Below are 19,764 nucleotides of genomic sequence, written 5' to 3'. Positions count from 1 at the left end.
TTATTTGCAGCGGCTTACAGTGCATTCTTGCTAAATATTTAATCACTTTGTTACCTTAAATTAGCTTGCACAATGCTCTATAAATTTAGATGTTGGTGGGTAAACCTGTTTTAGTCTAATTATGACATGACCTTATTCAGTCAATATTAAAGGAAAACATCACAGTTTTTCAATATTTTACTATGTTCTTACCTTAACTTAGACAAATTAATACATACCTATCTTTTTTCAATGCGTGCACTTAATCTTTGCACAGCACGTTGTGAATGTGTTAGCATTTAGCCTAGCCCCATTCATTCCTTAGGATCCAAACAGGGATGAATTTATTAGCCACCAAACACTTCCATGTTTCCTCTATTTAAAGACTGTTACATCAGTAGTTACACGGGTAAGTATGGTGGCACAAAATAAAACTTTTTTTGAGCCATAGGAATGAAAAGGGCTAGGCTAAATGCTAACACATTCAAGAAGCCTACAAAGATTAAAGGCGCTCTAAGCGAATTGACGCGTTTTAGACCATAAAATTTTTTTTGTTACTGTGATGACGAGTATTTGATGACGTCATCACCGGAGCGCGATTTAGCGCATGTTTATGTTTACATCTCATCACATCGCCTCCTGACTTTTCTTACGTGACTAATTAATATGAAGTTGGGGTTTGGGACATGCTTTATGGGAATAACAGGAATATGCTGCACTCCAGTTATCAGGTTGTAAGTTTTGTGTTGATTTATTATGTTATTATTTAGGTCTGATGATGAGTTATTGTTTGTATAAGCTGTCATTGTTGTTCAGTTTGTGAGTGTTTATTCATACTCTAATTCATTTATTCAATGATTTCTTTTGTTTCATCTTAAGAGTTTTTGTCTCTTTCCCTATCATTAGAGTAATGCGGATCAGTAATGTTTAAAATGCGGTTGTCTATTATAAAGGGCGATACCATTATCTGTAAGGTGGGGGGAGGACAGTTTATATAAATTAGTTATATTTGTCCTAGGGTTTTCTAGAGATGTGTATATGATGGACAAATGTTTATTGCTTGTTTTATTTTAGTGTTGTGCACCATAATGATATGGAAGGGGGAAATATCCTGTGTATTGCTGGTTTAGCTATCCCTTTTGTGGTGGACTTATCCAATTGGGTTTGGCGCGAATTAAGCTGATAAAAGTCTGTTGATAGTACTATGTGGGGCCAGTGTTATGGAAGGTAGTCTGCTGAGAGACACATGAGGCCTGTATAGTGTGTTGCTAGCAATATTGTAGCACCGGTCATGTTTTGCTGCTATCAGCATTTTGTTTGTTTGTTTATTTTTTTTATTGTTTTTTTTTGAGAACTTTGTTGTCTTGCTCTTGAACTTATCACTGGAGACATCATTGCTTCAATAAATCACCCTGGGTCACACTTATTCCACGACCAAGTTGTACTGAGTCTTCCTGCTCTTTCCTTACCTCTCAGCGTTCTCTACTTGACATATGGTGGCAGCGGTGCTTCCAAGCCGTTAGGAGGCCAGTACAACTAGAGACATGGATGGAGATTAAAAGCAGCTGTATGTTTATATAAACTAATGGCACTGTAGAGTTGTTTAGCTCGTTATGCCACCCAAGAGACAAGATCAAGCTAAAGATGCTTCTAATGCTGCTAGGCCCAGGGTGGATATAGCGGCTGCGGACCAACCGCATGATGCAGGCACAACTTTGGATGATGATTTGCAGCAGGATGTTCCAGGCCCTCTTTGGGCAGTGCTACAGTCATTTCTGCAAAAACAAGAGCAAAGAGAGGAGCGTTTGGAGAAGGAAGCAGAGCGTCAAGAACGCAAGTGGAGGATTTTACAGCATCAGTTTACTCTCCTACAGACTGAAGTACACCAGGATAAACAACAGCGTCTGTTAATGGGAGGAGCAACAGATTCGTCTTTTCCAATAGGAAATGCTTCCGGGAGCGCGACATTGACAACTCATTTAGGTATACAGCCGGCAAATAATATACCTACATCAACATCAGCTCAGGATGTTTCTACTGGATCACAAGGTGGGGCGCTGACATGTTTCTCTCCAAAAATGCTTCCTTGGTCTAGTGATGAGGATATAGAACACTATTTAACGACTTTCGAGCGTATTGCACAAACATGCAGATGGCCAAGTCAAGACTGGGTATTACATCTTTTACCACTGTTATCAGGGAAGGCAAGAGCTGCTTATGTGTCAATGGATTCTGATAACTCCATGGATTATGACTGTGTAAAAAAGGCCATATTGGACAAGTTTGAAATTAATTCAGAAACATACAGACAGCGTTTTAGATCATACACTGTTCAAAACGATGAAACACCAAGAGAGTTACAAGTAAGGTTGAACGAGTGGTATGAAAAGTGGATGGATCCCAGAAATCGAACCAAAGAGCAGATAGGAGATCAGATTGTTTTGGAGCAATTTCTTAAGTTGCTTAACCCAGAGACTCGAGTATGGGTGAAGCAGAACAATCCTTCTTCTTCAAGGCATGCAGCAGAAATGGCGGAGACCTTCATGGCTGCAAGGCGATCATTCTTTCAACCAAGACCGCGGCGAACATACACTACCTTCCAATCCGGTAAGTCTGGCGATGATTTAAGTGGTGGTCTAGGTAATGTAGCTTCAAATACAGATATGCCCCATGGTAATTCTGGTGTTGACATGAAAAAAACAGCAGGGAGTAAGTAACCAGTATAAAGGTAAATCTATAATTGTGTGTCATGCATGTGGCCAGGCTGGGCACAAGAAAGCTGATTGTCCTTTACCGAAAGTTACAAATACCCGTCTTTGTTATGTTCCAAGACCTGTCACAAGATTTAATGAAGTGGACTTGAATACTGATACTGTCATTGAGGTTAAAATTGGAAATTACATTTTCAAGGCTCTGGTAGACTCGGGGTCAAGTCAAACCTTGGTAAGAAGTGAATGTTTGGGAGAGTTGAATACACTTGTACAGGGTAAATTGAAAGTTCGCTGTGTACATGGTGATGAAAGGGAATATCCCAAAACTGATTTGGTGGTTGAGATCAATGGACAAGCATATAGTTTATCTGTCGGTGTGGTGGATCAGTCTCCTTATCCAGTTATTTTGGGTAGGGATGTGCCGGTGCTTGTGGATCTTTTGCAAAATGATGAACACATAGCAGAGGCTAGAGTGGTGACAAGAGCACAAGCTTATCGTGATGATACTTGTAAGCAATTTCTGCAACATTTACCTTTTGATGTGAGTTCTAAAGCTAAAAAGTCCAGATGGGAAAGACGCCAAGAAAAGCTTGAGGGAACAAAAATGTGTGAAAATTTACCTAAACCTCAAATTGATGAAATTGACAACATTCCACATGACATTATCAAACTTCAGAGACAGGATAAGACACTTGAGCCTTTGTTTGCAAAGGTAAATTGTGAAACTTTAGTTTCACAAAAAGATCATTTTGTAATTAAAGATGATAGGCTGTACATGCAAGGTCCTGATGGAGAAAGGTTGGTAGTGCCTGAATCTATGAGGCTTAAGGTCTTACAGTTGGGTCACTCAGTCCCGTGGGCAGGTCACCTAGGGCAGCATAAAACTTTTGTTAGAATTGCTGCTAGATTTTATTGGCCCAGGCTTTACACAGATGTAATGGAGTTTTGTAAATCTTGTCCAGAGTGTCAACTTGTGAGCCCAAGCAGGAAAGGAGACCGAGCTCCTTTGGTGAGCCTCCCAATTATTGACATTCCCTTTTCACGTATCGCAATGGACATAGTGGGCCCATTAGAAAGAAGCAGTTCAGGAAATCGTTACATTTTGGTGGTGTCAGACTATGCTACTAGGTACCCGGAAACATTTCCCCTTAAGAACATGAAGTCAAGACAAATTGTGAATGCTCTTGTGCAGCTCTTTTCAAGGGTAGGATTACCAAAAGAGATAATTACAGACCAGGGAACCAATTTCACATCTAAACAGATGAAGCAAGTCTATTCTATGTTACGTATACGTCCTATTCAGACCACACCTTATCATCCTCAGACTGACGGTTTGGTTGAGAGGTTTAATCAAACACTGAAATCAATGTTGCGCAAGTTTGTGTCGGATACAGGTGCAGACTGGGACCAATGGTTGCCTTATTTGATGTTCGCCTATCGAGAGGTACCACAGGCCTCGACCGGTTTCTCACCATTTGAACTACTTTACGGACGACAAGTACGGGGACCACTTGATGTCTTGAAAGAAGCTTGGGAATCAAATACTGCAGGTGAGCAGACAAACATCTTGTCTTATGTCTGTAAAATGAGAGAGAAAATGGAGTTAATGACAGATATGGTGAGAGACAATATGACTAAAGCTCAGCAACAACAAAAACAGTGGTATGATCAATCAAGTAGGAAAAGAACATTAACACCAGGCCAGAAAGTCTTGTTACTTCTCCCTACGTCTGATAGTGGATTATTAGCTAAATGGCAAGGACCGTATGAAGTGACACGCAGATTAAGCTCTACCAACTATGAAATCTCTTTGCCTGACCGTCGAAAGAAATTTCAAGTGTTCCATGTTAACCTGTTAAAACCCTGGCAGGACCGAAAACAGGCTTGGTCAGAACAGCTTTGGGCAAGAAAAGTGGAAGAAGAGGAGGAATTGGGTGAACAATATTTTCCCGTTGGTCAGGACACATTTACTTGTCCTTCTATAGAACATCTCACTGTTGAGCAGCAACAAGAGTTCTGTAAACATCTTCCGCATGGTCTGTTCAGTGATAAGCCTGGTAAGACAGATCTGCTACATCATAATATTCGCCTCCTTTCAACCGATCCTATTAGACAAACACACTGCAGAGTCCCAGCTCGTTTGATCCCAGCTTTGAAGCAAGAATTGGAAGTGATGCTGGAATTAAACATTGTAGAACCTTCAAAAAGTGAATGGTGTAGTCCAGTCGTGTTGGTTCCAAAAAAGGATGGTTCATTGAGGTTTTGTGTGGATTTTTCCAAACTTAATGCCGTTTCAGCTTTTGATCCCTACCCAATGCCAAGAGTCGACGAACTCATTGAACGTCTGGGCAAAGCAAAGTACCTAACAACCCTCGATTTGTGTAAAGGCTACTGGCAAATACCTTTGACAGATTCGGCTAAAGAACTAACTGCTTTTCGTGTGCCTTCTGGATTATTTCATTTTAATTATATGCCTTTTGGCCTACAGGGGGCAGCAGCTACTTTCCAACGCTTGATTGACCAGGTATTAAGAGGTCTGGACAGCTTTGCAGCGGCCTACATTGATGACATCGTCATCTTCAGTGCTTCATGGGAAGAACACATGGATCATCTTGCTGAGGTGTTCAAGAGGATACAGTCTGCTGGTCTAGTTGTCAATGCCAAGAAGTGTCATATTGCTAAACCTGAGGTCTCTTACCTTGGCTATGTAGTTGGAGGAGGGTCCATCAAACCACAAGTAGACAAGGTTCAAGCCATCTTGTCTTGCTCCCCTCCGACAACGAAAAAGAGTGTCAGATCATTTCTGGGCCTAGCAGGATGGTATAGGAGATTTATTCCGAATTTCGCCACCAGGGCAGCAGCTTTGACCGATTTGACAAAAAAGAGTAGCCCGGTGAGGGTTAAATGGACATTGGACTGTGAACGGGCTTTTCAAGATTTGAAGGCTTGTTTGAGTAAAGATCCAGTGTTACAAAGCCCAAACTTTGATCTTCCTTTTGTCGTCCAAACTGATGCATCTGAACTTGGTTTGGGAGCTGTTTTGTTGCAGGGGGAAGGACTTGATCGCCACCCTGTACAATATATCAGCAGAAAGTTGTTTCCCCGTGAATCTAAATACTCAACTGTTGAAAAGGAAGCCTTAGCCATTAAGTGGGCCTTAGACACTTTGAAATATTACTTGATCGGAAAAGACTTTGTTTTAGAGACTGATCATAGGGCCCTGCAATGGCTTCACAAGATGAGGGACACTAATGCAAGAATTACACGATGGTATCTCTCGCTTCAACCCTTCAATTTCAGAGTCCAGTATAGGGCTGGGGCCTTAAATGTAATAGCAGACTTTTTGTCACGTCACTTTTAAGAGTGTCTATCTTGAGTGGGGGGGTGTGTGATGACGAGTATTTGATGACGTCATCACCGGAGCGCGATTTAGCGCATGTTTATGTTTACATCTCATCACATCGCCTCCTGACTTTTCTTACGTGACTAATTAATATGAAGTTGGGGTTTGGGACATGCTTTATGGGAATAACAGGAATATGCTGCACTCCAGTTATCAGGTTGTAAGTTTTGTGTTGATTTATTATGTTATTATTTAGGTCTGATGATGAGTTATTGTTTGTATAAGCTGTCATTGTTGTTCAGTTTGTGAGTGTTTATTCATACTCTAATTCATTTATTCAATGATTTCTTTTGTTTCATCTTAAGAGTTTTTGTCTCTTTCCCTATCATTAGGGTAATGCGGATCAGTAATGTTTAAAATGCGGTTGTCTATTATAAAGGGCGATACCATTATCTGTAAGGTGGGGGGAGGACAGTTTATATAAATTAGTTATATTTGTCCTAGAGTTTTCTAGAGATGTGTATATGATGGACAAATGTTTATTGCTTGTTTTATTTTAGTGTTGTGCACCATAATGATATGGAAGGGGGAAATATCCTGTGTATTGCTGGTTTAGCTATCCCTTTTGTGGTGGACTTATCCAATTGGGTTTGGCGCGAATTAAGCTGATAAAAGCCTGTTGATAGTACTTTGTGGGGCCAGTGTTATGGAAGGTAGTCTGCTGAGAGACACATGAGGCCTGTATAGTGTGTTGCTAGCAATATTGTAGCACCGGTCAGGTTTTGCTGCTATCAGCATTTTGTTTGTTTGTTTATTTTTTTATTGTTTTTTTTTTGGTAACTTTGTTGTCTTGCTCTTGAACTTATCACTGAAGACATCATTGCTTCAATAAATCACCCTGGGTCACACTTATTCCACGACCAAGTTGTACTGAGTCTTCCTGCTCTTTCCTTACCTCTCAGCGTTCTCTACTTGACAGTTACATACAGCAAACATCTCCTCACTATCTGCTTGCTGCCTGTCCACTGATCAAACTGTAAAAAAACGCGATCTCTGTAGACAGCTCAGGCTCGACAAACGGCAATATCAACATAGTGGCCAAACCTAGCACAACAAAACATAACAAAGTGTTCCAGCCAATAAACGACAAGAAGGATTTGGGGGTGGGGGTTGGGCGCGTTCATGAAAGCACGGACGGGAGAGGGAGGGGGAGGCATTAGTTCAAACATCAACAGGAAGTGACGTCGCACATTATTCGCTTAGAGAGCCTTTAAAAGGGCACGCATTGAAAAAAGATAGGTATGTATTAATTCATCTAAATTGAGGTAATAACCGTGGTTCTACGTCTGAGTGGAGGACCACCGGAGCGGTATCCTAGATATCTAGTGGAGACTTTCCTGGTGTTCGTAACTTTGCAGAGTATAAATATCAAAGGCGTCACCCCGTTACCATGGCGCTCAGGCGTACAGCCTATAAAGGCACACCATTACGTCATTTCCGTTCTCTGGCCATTCTCGTCTACTCAAGTGACCAAAAAATCTGGCGCTCCTCCACTCAGTCGTAGAACCACAGTTACCCATGTAACCTCCAGTTCTACTTCCTTTCATTCCGGACCGCCAGAACGGTATCCTAGATATCTAGTGGAGGCCGCATACCAAAGTCGTCACGAGGATTGCTTCTGATCAATGGACTTGTAACCATAAAAAGATAATCTGTAAGCCGGGCTTGATGTCTCTGATGTAAAAAAAAACAACAACAGACGCTTAAGTCAATGCAAAATTATTTTTTTATTTAATTTGTGACTCTTTTTCAACCATCACAGAAGACACTGAAGGCATTGTATCCACATTAAGTTTGTAAAACTTGACAAAAGTGGATGGAGTCTTCCATGACACAAACAGTTGATCAGTGACCCGCCATACTGCCGAAGAGCCCTTACTGGGAACAGGACTGAACTTTGTTCATCTATAAAGGCAGACAGAGTAATGGGCTTATTTATGTATTGTGGTGACAATACTTTTGGAAGAAATGCAGGATTTGGCCACAGCGTCAGGTCCCCAACGTAAACACTGCGGGCTGACTGATAATGCATGTAACTGACTAACACGTCATGCAGTGGCCAATGCCAGCAATAAAGCTGACTTGAGAGAAAGCCACTTCATATTCACATTGACTAACGGCTTAAATGGTGAGCACAAGAGGCTACTTAAAACCAAATTTAGATCCAATTGAGGAACTACAGGTTTACGGCTGGGTCGGAGTCGGCTAACACCTTTAAGGAACATTCTAATTAAATGATGTGTGCCCACTGACACACCTTCAACTGGTCCTCTGTATGCAGAAAATGCTGCAACATGAACCTTAATTGTAGAATTAGACAGACCATGTTCCAATAGGCTCTGTAATTTGTATCCCATTGACAGGGTGTTTAATAGCCATGTGTCTGTTGTTATTGTCTCCCAACGTGCCATGTGCTGAGGGAGGAAACAGCCCACCGTCGACCATGTACCTTCTGGTACGGCGCTGAAAGGGCCCAATGCTGCCCAACATTAGCTACAGCACTGTAACTGTGCATTCAGACCGCCACCGGCGAGAGCGTCAATAAAAGCTCTGGCTGCCCTGCCAACGACGCTAAAGAAAAGGTGTAGTGGACGCTCTGAAGCTCGAATGCATTCTCTCAACTCCTCTCAGGCAGAGGTTTGCGCCTTCCGATTGGTTGCCGCCGAACATTTCCGCCTTCCGATTGGTTGCCTGCCGAACCGCGTCATATCTCATTACCATAAAGTTGAGCTGATTTCAACCCTCCTCGACGCTCACGCTGTACATGACGCGCCGCGCCGCTGCTCGCCAGAGCTCGCTGCCGGCTCACATTGAAAATGAAGAACTTCCGGCCACTTTGACGCTCTCGCACGCTGCGCTCTAAAGCAGACAGGGTTTTTTTTCTTAGGAGGCAAACATCAGCCACTGCCACCTTTTTAACTCCATGTTCTGAAGGGGTTTCACTCTTCTTATGTGACATAGCCTGATTCAACATTCAAATGTGCAAGACGGGCTTCACAAATTGCTAATGGCATAAGACTACAATTAGAACAAGGATCTGAAAGAACTTTTTTAAGGTGCTCAGGTCTCAAACAAAACAGACAACGGTCGTGGCCGTCCTCTAATTCCATAGGTGAGTCACACAGCGTGCAGCTCGCCATTGAAAAACTGAAAATACGTTCAGTGTTATAAATCAAATTTAACTAAACAACTCACAATATCTTTACAAAATTATATATATTGGTCAGCTGCGCCAATGCTCCTTGCCAACATGTTCAATACAAAAATATCAAATTGTAAACAAATAAGATTCGGCAACACAGTAACCAATAAACATTACCGCTTACCTTCCAGACGTTCAAATATCGGTAAAAAGGCGATAACAATCGGAATGCTCGCCAAAGAGCGCCTACCGCAATTCAAATTCAGCAACTTCACTTTCGAAAAAAAAACTTCTCCGCAAAGACAAAAATCAGAAAGAGAACGGACATGACGTAATGGTGTGCCTTTATAGGCTGGAACACCAGGAAAGTCTGCACTAGATATTTAGGATACCGCTCTGGCGGTCCGGATTGAAAGGAAGTAGAACTACTCTTCAAAGGTAAGAGACAAAAAGCTATGTCTACACACATTGTATATTTAATCATAGCACAATGCATTGCACTGATTTTATCTCTTGTGAGGGTTTAGGGGCCAAGAGGACCACACGGCCTTAAAGGTTCACCTGGACCAAAAGGATCTTCAGTGAGTAAATGTCTCTCTGGGATACTTCAAGCTTACCTTTCTACCTCTTTATTGTGTCAACTGACCCGGTAAAATTGGATACTTCAGAGAAATTGGATTGGAACGTATCCAGGGCAGCTGTAGAGCCGCTCATCAGATCTGCAGCTATGGAGTGAGAAAAGAAAAAGGGCAATTTGGACAGAGGTCAAAAGTTAACCAGTGATCAGTGCAGAAACTGTATAACAGAGCAGTGGGGTAAACAATGTTAGGCTGACCTCTGTTGGTGAGAGACAAATATTTGGCTGGCTTTCTTCTGTAATCTGTTTCACAGGATGTGTTGCTGCCACCTGGTGGTGCATTAGATATTGAGAGTCACACAAGTCTTCTTAAATAAGTTAACTTATACATTTTTTTCAACATAGCACATGAAACAGATACAACAGTTACATAATAGTCAAGGTGAACACTGATGATGTTCCCCATTCAACAACAATAAACGCCCATAAATTCAAAACACAATCAGACAGGTTTTGTAAGTGATCCCTTGGAGTGCATAGATAGTAAAGTGACCCCCATTTATTTATTTTATCTCCATTGGTTGTGATGAAACTCTATTTGTAGTCCACAGAGGAGGCCAGTACATTATCAGTTTATCAGTTATCAGTTTTTGCTACTTCAGTCAGCTGTTATTTAATTCTGCATCCTTTCTGCTTAAATCCTTTAGGGCACGCCAGGACTCGTAGGGCCCTCCGGAGCTGATGGACCTGTCGGCCCCAAGGTTGGTCAGATTCAAACATCACCTTTAGCAATTATGCTAATACGTCAACCTGATTCTGTTGGGAATAGCCGGGCCGAGATTGCATATGCTCTTTTCCTGGAATTCTGCAATGGATTATGAAAGAATGCTTAAGAAACCATTTCACCCAAGCTTGCTGGTTTTGTAATAGCTTAAAGTTTTTTTCTTTAAGGTTTCATTAATGTTTAAAGTGAGTAATAGTCTTGTGTCTGGAAACCAATGGGTGCCTCTGGTTAGGTTAAAATAGAGAAATATGATGTGGTCTAATGTTTTATGCATGCTTGTGTTTCTAAATTCACACACTTGTCTATCTTCTGCTCAGGGTTGTGCAGGTGATAAAGGAGATGTGGGTATTCCTGGTGCTCCAGGTCAAAAGGTAATTAGAATTACGGTTCTTTTCATTGGTTTATTTGACAGTTTTTACACAATTGTCAACTAATATCCTACATAAATGTATTTAGCATAATGATGAGATTCATTTTTGAGGTATTCTGACTCTTACAGGGTGACAAAGGTGAATCAGGGTTTCCAGGACTTCAAGGTGCTATGGGACTTCCTGGATTTAAAGGACACAAGGTAATTCTGATGAATGATCAGACAAATGAAAACATAACAAGCTTAGTAAGTTAACTCATTCCCTGCCAGCCAAAAATATATAAACATACAAATATATCAAATGAAATGAAGCAGACTCTCTGCTTTCAAACAAACAATAAACAAACAAACAAACAAAATGGGGAAAAACTGTTTCATCCTATCTATATTTTTTCTCTGCTTATAAACTTTTGAATATGGGGATTTTTTTAGCAAAAAGCTGAAATAATTGCATTTCTGTGAAGTAATTTTGTTAGAGATCAGATTCAGAATGATTATCAAAACATACATAAAGTTTAAAATTAGTAATTAACATTTTGGCTTCAGTTTTTCATGGTAAATCTAGTGGACAATCGCGGTATTGCATATTAACATAAACATTCTTCAGAAACACGTTTTTCATGCAAATGTTTTTTATAATTGACAAAATAACTAGCAATGGCAGGGAAAGAGTTAAAGGCAGGGTGCATGATCTCTGAAAGCCAATGTTGACATTTGAAATCACGTAAAAAACACACCCCTACCCCAATGGAATCTGGACCTTCTTTTGATAGACCCGCCCCACACATACGCAACCCAGGCAATGATGTCGGTTAGTAGACACGCCACTTACTGCTGATTGGCTACAAATGTGTTTTGGTACTCTGCCCGACTCCCTTTTCCAAAGTTTTTTTTTTTTTCAAAAATCATGCACCCCGCCTTTAACTAACTGACTTAAAGCTAAAGATATATTGCTAACAATGCCAAAGCCATTAATTCAGATAACACACCATTTTATAAACACGTATTAGGCTACCTTGAATTTTCCATAAGTTGCTTTAGATAAAAGCATCTGACGAATAAATGAATGTATATTTAGCATCTGTTTGATCATATTGGACTTCATAATCTGGAGAGGTACATAATTCCCAAATGAAAAAATCCAGTTTTATGATTATAGCTGTGTTTTGAAACATAGTCTGCATTTTAACTAGGAAAGTTTTAGTTTAATTAAAGACACACATGTGATAGATTTCAGTCTATAAAAATGCAGTATAATTTTCGGGTGGTGTTGCATAACATAAAGGTGTAAAATCAACAGTAAGGTGTGATCTATGAAGTGAATTTGCTATTGTTCCTGTGAATATGAATATACATAATTCCAGGTTTATTCAGGAGGGATGATTTTTATATTTCTGAGTATGTTTGGTAATAACTGCTTGTGTGAAAAATATCTGATCTATAGCTGTGGTTTTGCGGCTCGTGACACTTACCCTTTAAATGACATACATAACATCATCTTCCTCTGTTACTGAGGAGTAAGGGTGAGTTGATGTCTATGTGTTTTTTTTTTCAGGGAGAGAGAGGGGTAGCTAGTTCCAAAGGCATTCAGGTAAAATCCTGAATTTCCTTCAGTGCTTTTTATGATCTCTTTAATGTTTAAAACTGTTCAGAGCTATATAAAAATGATTGACACTTCAACTCAAATTCAAATCTATCTCAGATCTTAAATCTAAGACATTTACCCTCTTGAAGATGTGGGACAAAACTTTACAGTTTAAGATAAAATAACATTACTAAATACTACAAATATTATTTGCTTTAACAGCAATATGCTTCCAAATCATCAAAAGCACATTGTTTGGGCCATCACCTTGATACAGCAACTCAAACTAGATGAAGTAAAATAAACAAGTAAAATAGGCATTTTGCAACATCAATCCTGTGCAAATTTACACAGAGCAATAATTTCATTAAAGCACAGATGCATGCAAGATTGTGTCCTCTTTAAGACTGAAACAACATACAGAACAAAGCTTAAACAATGTCTGCTATTAGCTAATAGCTTTAGTAAACATAACATGTTTGTATAGCGAGACGGCGCTGCCTATAAGCACTCTAATAACTGAATATTAATGAGATTTGCTTTGTTTGAACTACACGGCCAGCTGGTACTGCTATGATTTGTGTACTTTATCGTGACAATCTCTCTTCAGTTATACGCTCAGTTCTACAGAAGTGCCAAAGCCTAGGTTTAGGGAACCTCCTGTTGATATTGAATGCTAATGATAACATTTGACACCCTAGCTAACACAGACCACCTTTAACTTTGCAGGGTCAGAAAGGCAACAATGGGTTACCTGGAGCAACTGGCCCTCCAGTAAGTGCACATACACCTGACCTAAGATCCATAAGGGGGCTCTTGTTATGGCACTGCAATGGAAGAGGTCAACATTGATCATTTATTTTTTTGCAGTATATTTTTCTGATGAACCAGTTAGATATATGAATACCAAGTACTCTCAAAACATTTCTTAACCTATTCATATGTATTTTAATATTTACATGAAGCACAAAATGAACATCACTTTAGTTTGTTTTGTACAGTATTATACAGTATGCATTAATTAAACAATAATATAAGGTTAATAATATGTTTATAAAGGTGCAGTTTGTTTAAATAATTATATTGCATATACCTTTAATAATAAAACTTTATTTGTTTTTTGCATTTTATTGAATTCAGTCAAACTTTATGTAGATCCAAAGTGACCCACTAAAGTGAGAAAAAAAATTAAGCGATCTTAAATTCATAATCATATTAAAGTTATGGATCAAATTTAACTCATAAAACTCAAGCCGGTTACTTCATATGTGAATTGGCTCAGTGAAGGGAGAACCTCAACTTCTCTCTTCATCACTTCTCCTGAAATATACTGTAAAAGTGGGGATGTGGTCCTAATTTCTCGCAATTATTGCTTAGCACATCTTCAGAAAAATCTGACTCACAGACATTGACTAACAAAACGTCTGTAGCTCTTTCATCATTCACAAACTTACGAAATACCATTTGTAGTTTTCATGGGCAGTAGCTTACAATTTTGAAACTTATTTACCTAACGAAGTTAAATAGGCACACCATCCTAGAAAGAGGTAGCTGTAGCTATAGTAATAATATTTAATAACTTTTAACCTATTTAAGTAAGCTGTAACTATCATATTACATTATTATTATTATTATTATTATTATTATTTTAACAATTACAGACATTTCAGCCTGTTACGATGAATTCATATGAAGTTAATCATGCAAAAACGTACGATTATCATAAAAAAACAACATCAATGAAACAGTGGGCAAGGGCAAATCGTACAAAAATGTATGAATGTGATCCTACAAATTAATACGAATTAGCCACCTTGTAAAATACGTATGAATTGACATGATAGATAGCATTTGATGTTTATACATCTGGGTCGAAAACATAATGAGCTGCATAAAAATGACGCACATCAACTTCTCCAAAGGCACAAAATATATCACTGAATCATTTTTAGCTGGTTCATTAACACGAAGAGTCCAGATGTGAACCAGTTTACTGGATGCACCATTTGTTCACCAATTTACTTGAATCAATTTACTTTGATACGGGAAATTGTGGAGGACAGCATTTCATCATTTCTTCATCTTGCTCTGCTGTTGTGTGTGCAACACAACATGATGTACGGTCATCTCCAAAATAATTGGTAAAATAAATGTTGTTCTCCAAGAAACTTTGGCTGTAACTATTAGCACCTTTAAATTGGTTCTGGAGCATAATCCCATTTACATATTTCTTATTTAAATGTTATATTAAATATATAAATATAAATATATATATATATATAAGGATAAACAATGCAGATTTAGATTCACAGCCTTCTTTGCTTAAAGGGTGGCAAATTATTTAGCAGTTGACTATACTACAATTGTGGTCTAATGGTTAGAGAATCGGGGCTTGTAACCCAAAAGTTCCCAAATTGAGTCCAGAGGCCCGTCAGGTTGCGACTCTCCATTGAGCAAGGCACCTTTTCGCCAATTGCTCCATATAGAGGTCAGATTTCGAGTATGGGCTACCATACTTGACAATCACAGGCCTACACCGACATTTACAAAAAGGTAAATGTGTCTACTTTTATTTAGTGATCCCTCCACAATGCTTGCATACGAACCTGAACTCGCTTTGCCCCTTGAAGCATTATCCTCCTTAAAGATTTTGTGAATAATAAATAACTTCAAAGTTAGACATCCATCAGCATGTGCTTTATATCTTTAGTCCATTGGCAAACACATGCAGGATTTAAAAAAATCATTTCCAGGGTCTTCCTTTAGCCAGGGGGAGCATCAGATTTTTGTCTTTTTGTCTGTGAATATTGAGCCACTATGTTTAAAGTAGTCTCTTCTACCTAATATTGTCAAAAAAGTTATTTCTGCTGTCTCTATTTCTTCCTAATCCAGGGCGAAGTTGGACCCAAAGGTAGCAAAGGAGAGGTTTGTAAAATTGCAGAGCTCCATCACATTTAAACCATTCCACCGTATTTTACACAAGAAACAAGATCGTCTCCGCCTGCTAAGAGAGTGACATGGGACGGCAGAGAGCTTGAAAGCCCTTTGAAGCATGGCCACAAAGCGTTTACATTTGACAACTTGACAGTTATAGAAAGCTGGCTGTATGGAGTCAAACCCCACAGACAAACTGGATATTATTGTGTAAACTAGAGGACAGTAATTTTATGCATTTGTAAAACCTGACATATGCAAATAAACTGTTTACAGTAAATAACACAGAATTTTACTACTAAAGAGAAAATTAACACACGTGTATTCATTTTACATGCAATATATTTACTATGCATATACACTCACCTAAAGGATTATTAGGAACACCATACTAATACTGTGTTTGGCCCTCTTTCGCCTTCAGAACTGCCTTAATTCCACATGGCATTGATTCAACAAGGTGCTGAAAGCATTCTTTAGAAATGTTGGGCCATATTGATATGATAGCATCTTGCAGTTGATGGAGATTTGTGGGATGCACATCCAGGGCACGAAGCTCCCATTCCACCACATCCCAAAGACGCTCTATTGGGTTGAGATCTGGTGACTGTGGGGGCCATTTTAGTACAGTGAACTCATTGTCATGTTCAAGAAACCAATTTGAAATGATTCGAGCTTTGTGACATGGTGCATTATCCTGCTGGAAGTAGCCATCAGAGGATGGGCACATGGTGGTCATAAAGGGATATACATGGTCAGAAACAATGCTCAGGTAGGACGTGGCATTTAAAAGATGCCCAATTGGCACTAAGGGGCCTAAAGTGTGCCAAGAAAACATCCCCCACACCATTGCATTAGAGTGCAATGATAAATTGAACAAGTGTTCCTAATAATCCTTTAGGTGGGTGTAGATGCAATAGATTGTACATGTACAGTACAGTACAGTGTACATATTACAGCGACCCATCAAAGCGATTCTCCAGCCAAATATCAAAGTTGCCCCACGATTGTGTGTTAGGGTTAGGTGATTGGAAGCTAGTTATTATAGTTTATAAAGTTTAAAATATAGATCTTTTTCTTACAATATTGCATCGATTACCTACAAAATAAACATTATAAGCATGAAAAGGAAGGACATTTACTAAAATAATTTCAAATATGTTCGTCTGAAAATGATGGATTGCTTGAGGGTGAGTACATTATAGGGTAATTTTTATATTTGGCTGGAGAACTTAAGAAAGATACATGTTGTTGCATTAAATTTAAAACATTTTTTATTTTTCACAACAAAAAATTATGTTTGTTTGGTTATTATGAAATATTGGATACATTATAAAACAATTAATTGGTAAAAGTATTTATACATTTTCTATTTGTCTCTATTGTTGACATGTAATGTAAAGACTGAGCTGGATAAACTGTAGTAGTTACATTAAAAAAGTTTTAAATACATCTTATGTATCTAACCTCACATACTGGAATCCATTCATCTCAAAGATGTTTTTATCTATTAGAAAGGTATTCCAGGTGACGCTGGAGTCAAAGGTACAGACGGAAAGAAGGGGGACATGGGGCACATTGGCATAATCGGCCCACGTGGGATTCCGGGTCAGGATGGATCAACGGGGCAACCTGGGATTCCAGGCAATCCAGGAAAACCTGTAAGTCCATCTATAAAATGTATGTTATACTCATCATGTATTTTCTTTGACAACAAAAAGCCAAATAATAAACACAAAGTGTGGCGTGGGATGGGGCAAGAGTACAGGAACAGACGGCATAATTAAGCCTACACAGACTATCTACGAAGCCTTGTCTTTAAAAGCCAAATGCGTTCTTCATGTACAGACACAATGTAATGAGTCACTCAATCTGTGTTTCAGGGTAAACCTCCATCTGATGAATATTTGATTAAACTCTTTGGGGACGTTTTGAGAAGTAAGTTTACGAACTTGTTTAAGGTCGATACTTGTGAATGTCTGTGGCAGTTCCTCTTGTTCTATTTATAATATAACGTTGATATGACGTCAGAATTTGATACGAGACAACCAATTAAAGCTGTTATCGCTGAAAAAACGCAAGTGTGTTATAAAGTAGCTATTTTTAAGTACATCTGCTGAGCTTTCACATTTTTTTGCAGTTTGCTTTGTATTAAAAGGATCATATCATACATTCTTTTCTCATTGTATTTTTCCCTGTAGTCTACTTACAGGCTTTGCTTACACAACATCATAACAATGAAACCACAATAGCAAAACCCAACATTTTAGACCCAGCTATTGTGTTTTCTACTTAAAATGATCCTACATAATGTAAAGAGCATCCTGTGAAAATATAACTTTGATATCTTTAATATTGTTTGAGTGAGGTCATGTCAAAGATTGAAATTAATGTTAAATCAAAATTTGGTGCACCTAACCTCATCATTGGATTATAAGACTTTAGCCTGGACGGACAGGGTAACGTTTGCCTCCAGAAACATAGAAAAATGTCTTAAAATTAGTTAGGGATCAATGTATTTTCAATGCATTCTATGGCATCTTGGATTGTCTAATAACTTCCAACTTTTTTCCAGATCAGCTGCTCGAGCTACTGCCGATAATGGTGCCACAGTTTTCTTGCGATCCTCCTAAAACTGTTAAAGGACCCCCGGGACAGCCTGGAGCTCCAGGGCCTAAAGGTTCCTGTGGGCCTCCTGGTTATTCCGGCAGACCTGGCTCTCAGGGCTACCCAGGACCCCCGGGTATCCAAGGGCCCCCAGGACTCAAAGGTGAAAAAGATGCAAGATAAGAGTTGTGGAAAGCATTGGACTTTGAATTTTAATTCAATACTATGATTATTTAAGGAGACACAGGTCTGCCTGGATTTAAGGGCAATAAAGGAGAGAGCAGGCCAGGACACCCAGGACCTCCAGGGGACACAGGTACAGTGCCATTATTATATAAGATACCTGAGGCATTTGTTTCGCTTTCAAGAGCATGGGTGTTGAAGCTCATGAGCTACATGAGTTACACGAGGGACATGGGTTTGAGACTAAGAGATTCGGATTCTGTTTACCCTCTGTATTTACAATAACTTAACTTTTTATCCCCAGTGCGTCTTTCAACCTAGAAAATGTGAAAAAGATCAACCCAGTAACTGAGTTTTGGTAAACCATTCTCTGCAAGCATGTATAAAGAATAGTTCATAGAAATTTGGCTCCCCCTGTGATGTCAGAAGGGGATAATACCACCTCTTAATCTGCACTATCCAACCACAGCACTGCCATTTAGTGCAGAGATCAGCTCATTTGCATTCTAAAGGACACACCCAAAACGCCACATTTTGCTCATACCTAAAAAGTGGCAATTTTAACATTCTATAATAAATTATCTATATGATATTTTGAGTCTGGGGAGACCAACAATTTATTTGACATCTTAAAAAGTCTTGTGAAATGTCCCCTTTAAGACTGTTTCATCTTCTTTTGACAACAACAGGGATCCAGGGTCCGCCCGGTAGTGATGGCATTGGTATTCCAGGTCCTACAGGAATACAGGGTAAATCCGGGATTCCAGGTGTTCCGGGGAAGCAAGGTCCTCCTGGGCCAGCCGGTGTGTGCGACATGTCCATCTGCTACCAAGCCTACAACCTCAGGAGAGAACACTACAGTAAAGGGCCTGATTTCTAACACACCCTCAGGAATCACATGGACTCAGCTTGCAGGTCACCAGAAGTGTCACAGTAAATCCACAGGAATTGATTGGCGTGCCTTAGGACTTTATCTGCGCACTGACATGATGCATCAGCAGTCTTCAGATAAAATTATGGACATTATATTAGCATTTCAAGAAGAGAGACTTTTAATAGAGTTTTTGTTAACAACATATGTTTGGGCAACAATTAGAATAGATGTAAAATATGTCTGGTATGGTAATATGTGAATGGATGGTAATATGCCATAAATGTGTCGGGAACATGCATATGTATTAGTATGACTTATTAATACCAAATAATTGCATAATTGAATATCAGAGACCGGGCAAATTTATCATAGCTTAATGTTGAAACCTTTTATTGTATTACTTTCGAAGTTCCCTGTATGTATGCAATGACAAAAATGTACCAAACCTTTACATTCGCAAAAAAAATAGGTAGTGCATATTTGGCAGTTAATTGAAGTAACAAGTTTTATTTATTACTTCAATGACTGGCATTAAAAATAACATGGCCTCTAGAAATCTATACATTTCCATTTGTTTGCAGGAAGTCCTTGTGATTTGTCCGGAAAGATTTAGTC

General features: G+C 39.2%; 1 protein-coding gene across 1 annotated transcript in view; it reads left to right on the top strand.

The window, feature by feature from the left end:
* The window catches only part of LOC129425580 (uncharacterized), a 51,310-nt gene extending 31,924 nt beyond the window's left edge, over positions 1 to 19,386 (top strand). Inside the window, exons 16-27 of the mRNA XM_073863873.1 lie at positions 9,763 to 9,816; positions 10,520 to 10,573; positions 10,914 to 10,967; positions 11,096 to 11,167; positions 12,522 to 12,557; positions 13,281 to 13,325; positions 15,444 to 15,476; positions 17,000 to 17,146; positions 17,369 to 17,423; positions 18,061 to 18,255; positions 18,331 to 18,408; positions 18,965 to 19,386. Coding sequence (XP_073719974.1) covers positions 9,763 to 9,816; positions 10,520 to 10,573; positions 10,914 to 10,967; positions 11,096 to 11,167; positions 12,522 to 12,557; positions 13,281 to 13,325; positions 15,444 to 15,476; positions 17,000 to 17,146; positions 17,369 to 17,423; positions 18,061 to 18,255; positions 18,331 to 18,408; positions 18,965 to 19,155 — 1,014 coding nt within the window. The 3' untranslated portion in view covers positions 19,156 to 19,386. The remainder of the gene's footprint in view (positions 1 to 9,762; positions 9,817 to 10,519; positions 10,574 to 10,913; positions 10,968 to 11,095; positions 11,168 to 12,521; positions 12,558 to 13,280; positions 13,326 to 15,443; positions 15,477 to 16,999; positions 17,147 to 17,368; positions 17,424 to 18,060; positions 18,256 to 18,330; positions 18,409 to 18,964) is intronic.
* The last annotated feature ends 378 nt before the right edge of the window (positions 19,387 to 19,764 follow it).

Source organism: Misgurnus anguillicaudatus, chromosome 25 (assembly GCF_027580225.2).
Source record: "Misgurnus anguillicaudatus chromosome 25, ASM2758022v2, whole genome shotgun sequence".
Taxonomy (NCBI): Eukaryota; Metazoa; Chordata; class Actinopteri; order Cypriniformes; family Cobitidae; genus Misgurnus; species Misgurnus anguillicaudatus.
The sequence above is the reverse complement of the archived record's forward strand: the minus strand, read 5'-3'. Positions and strand labels throughout refer to the sequence as shown.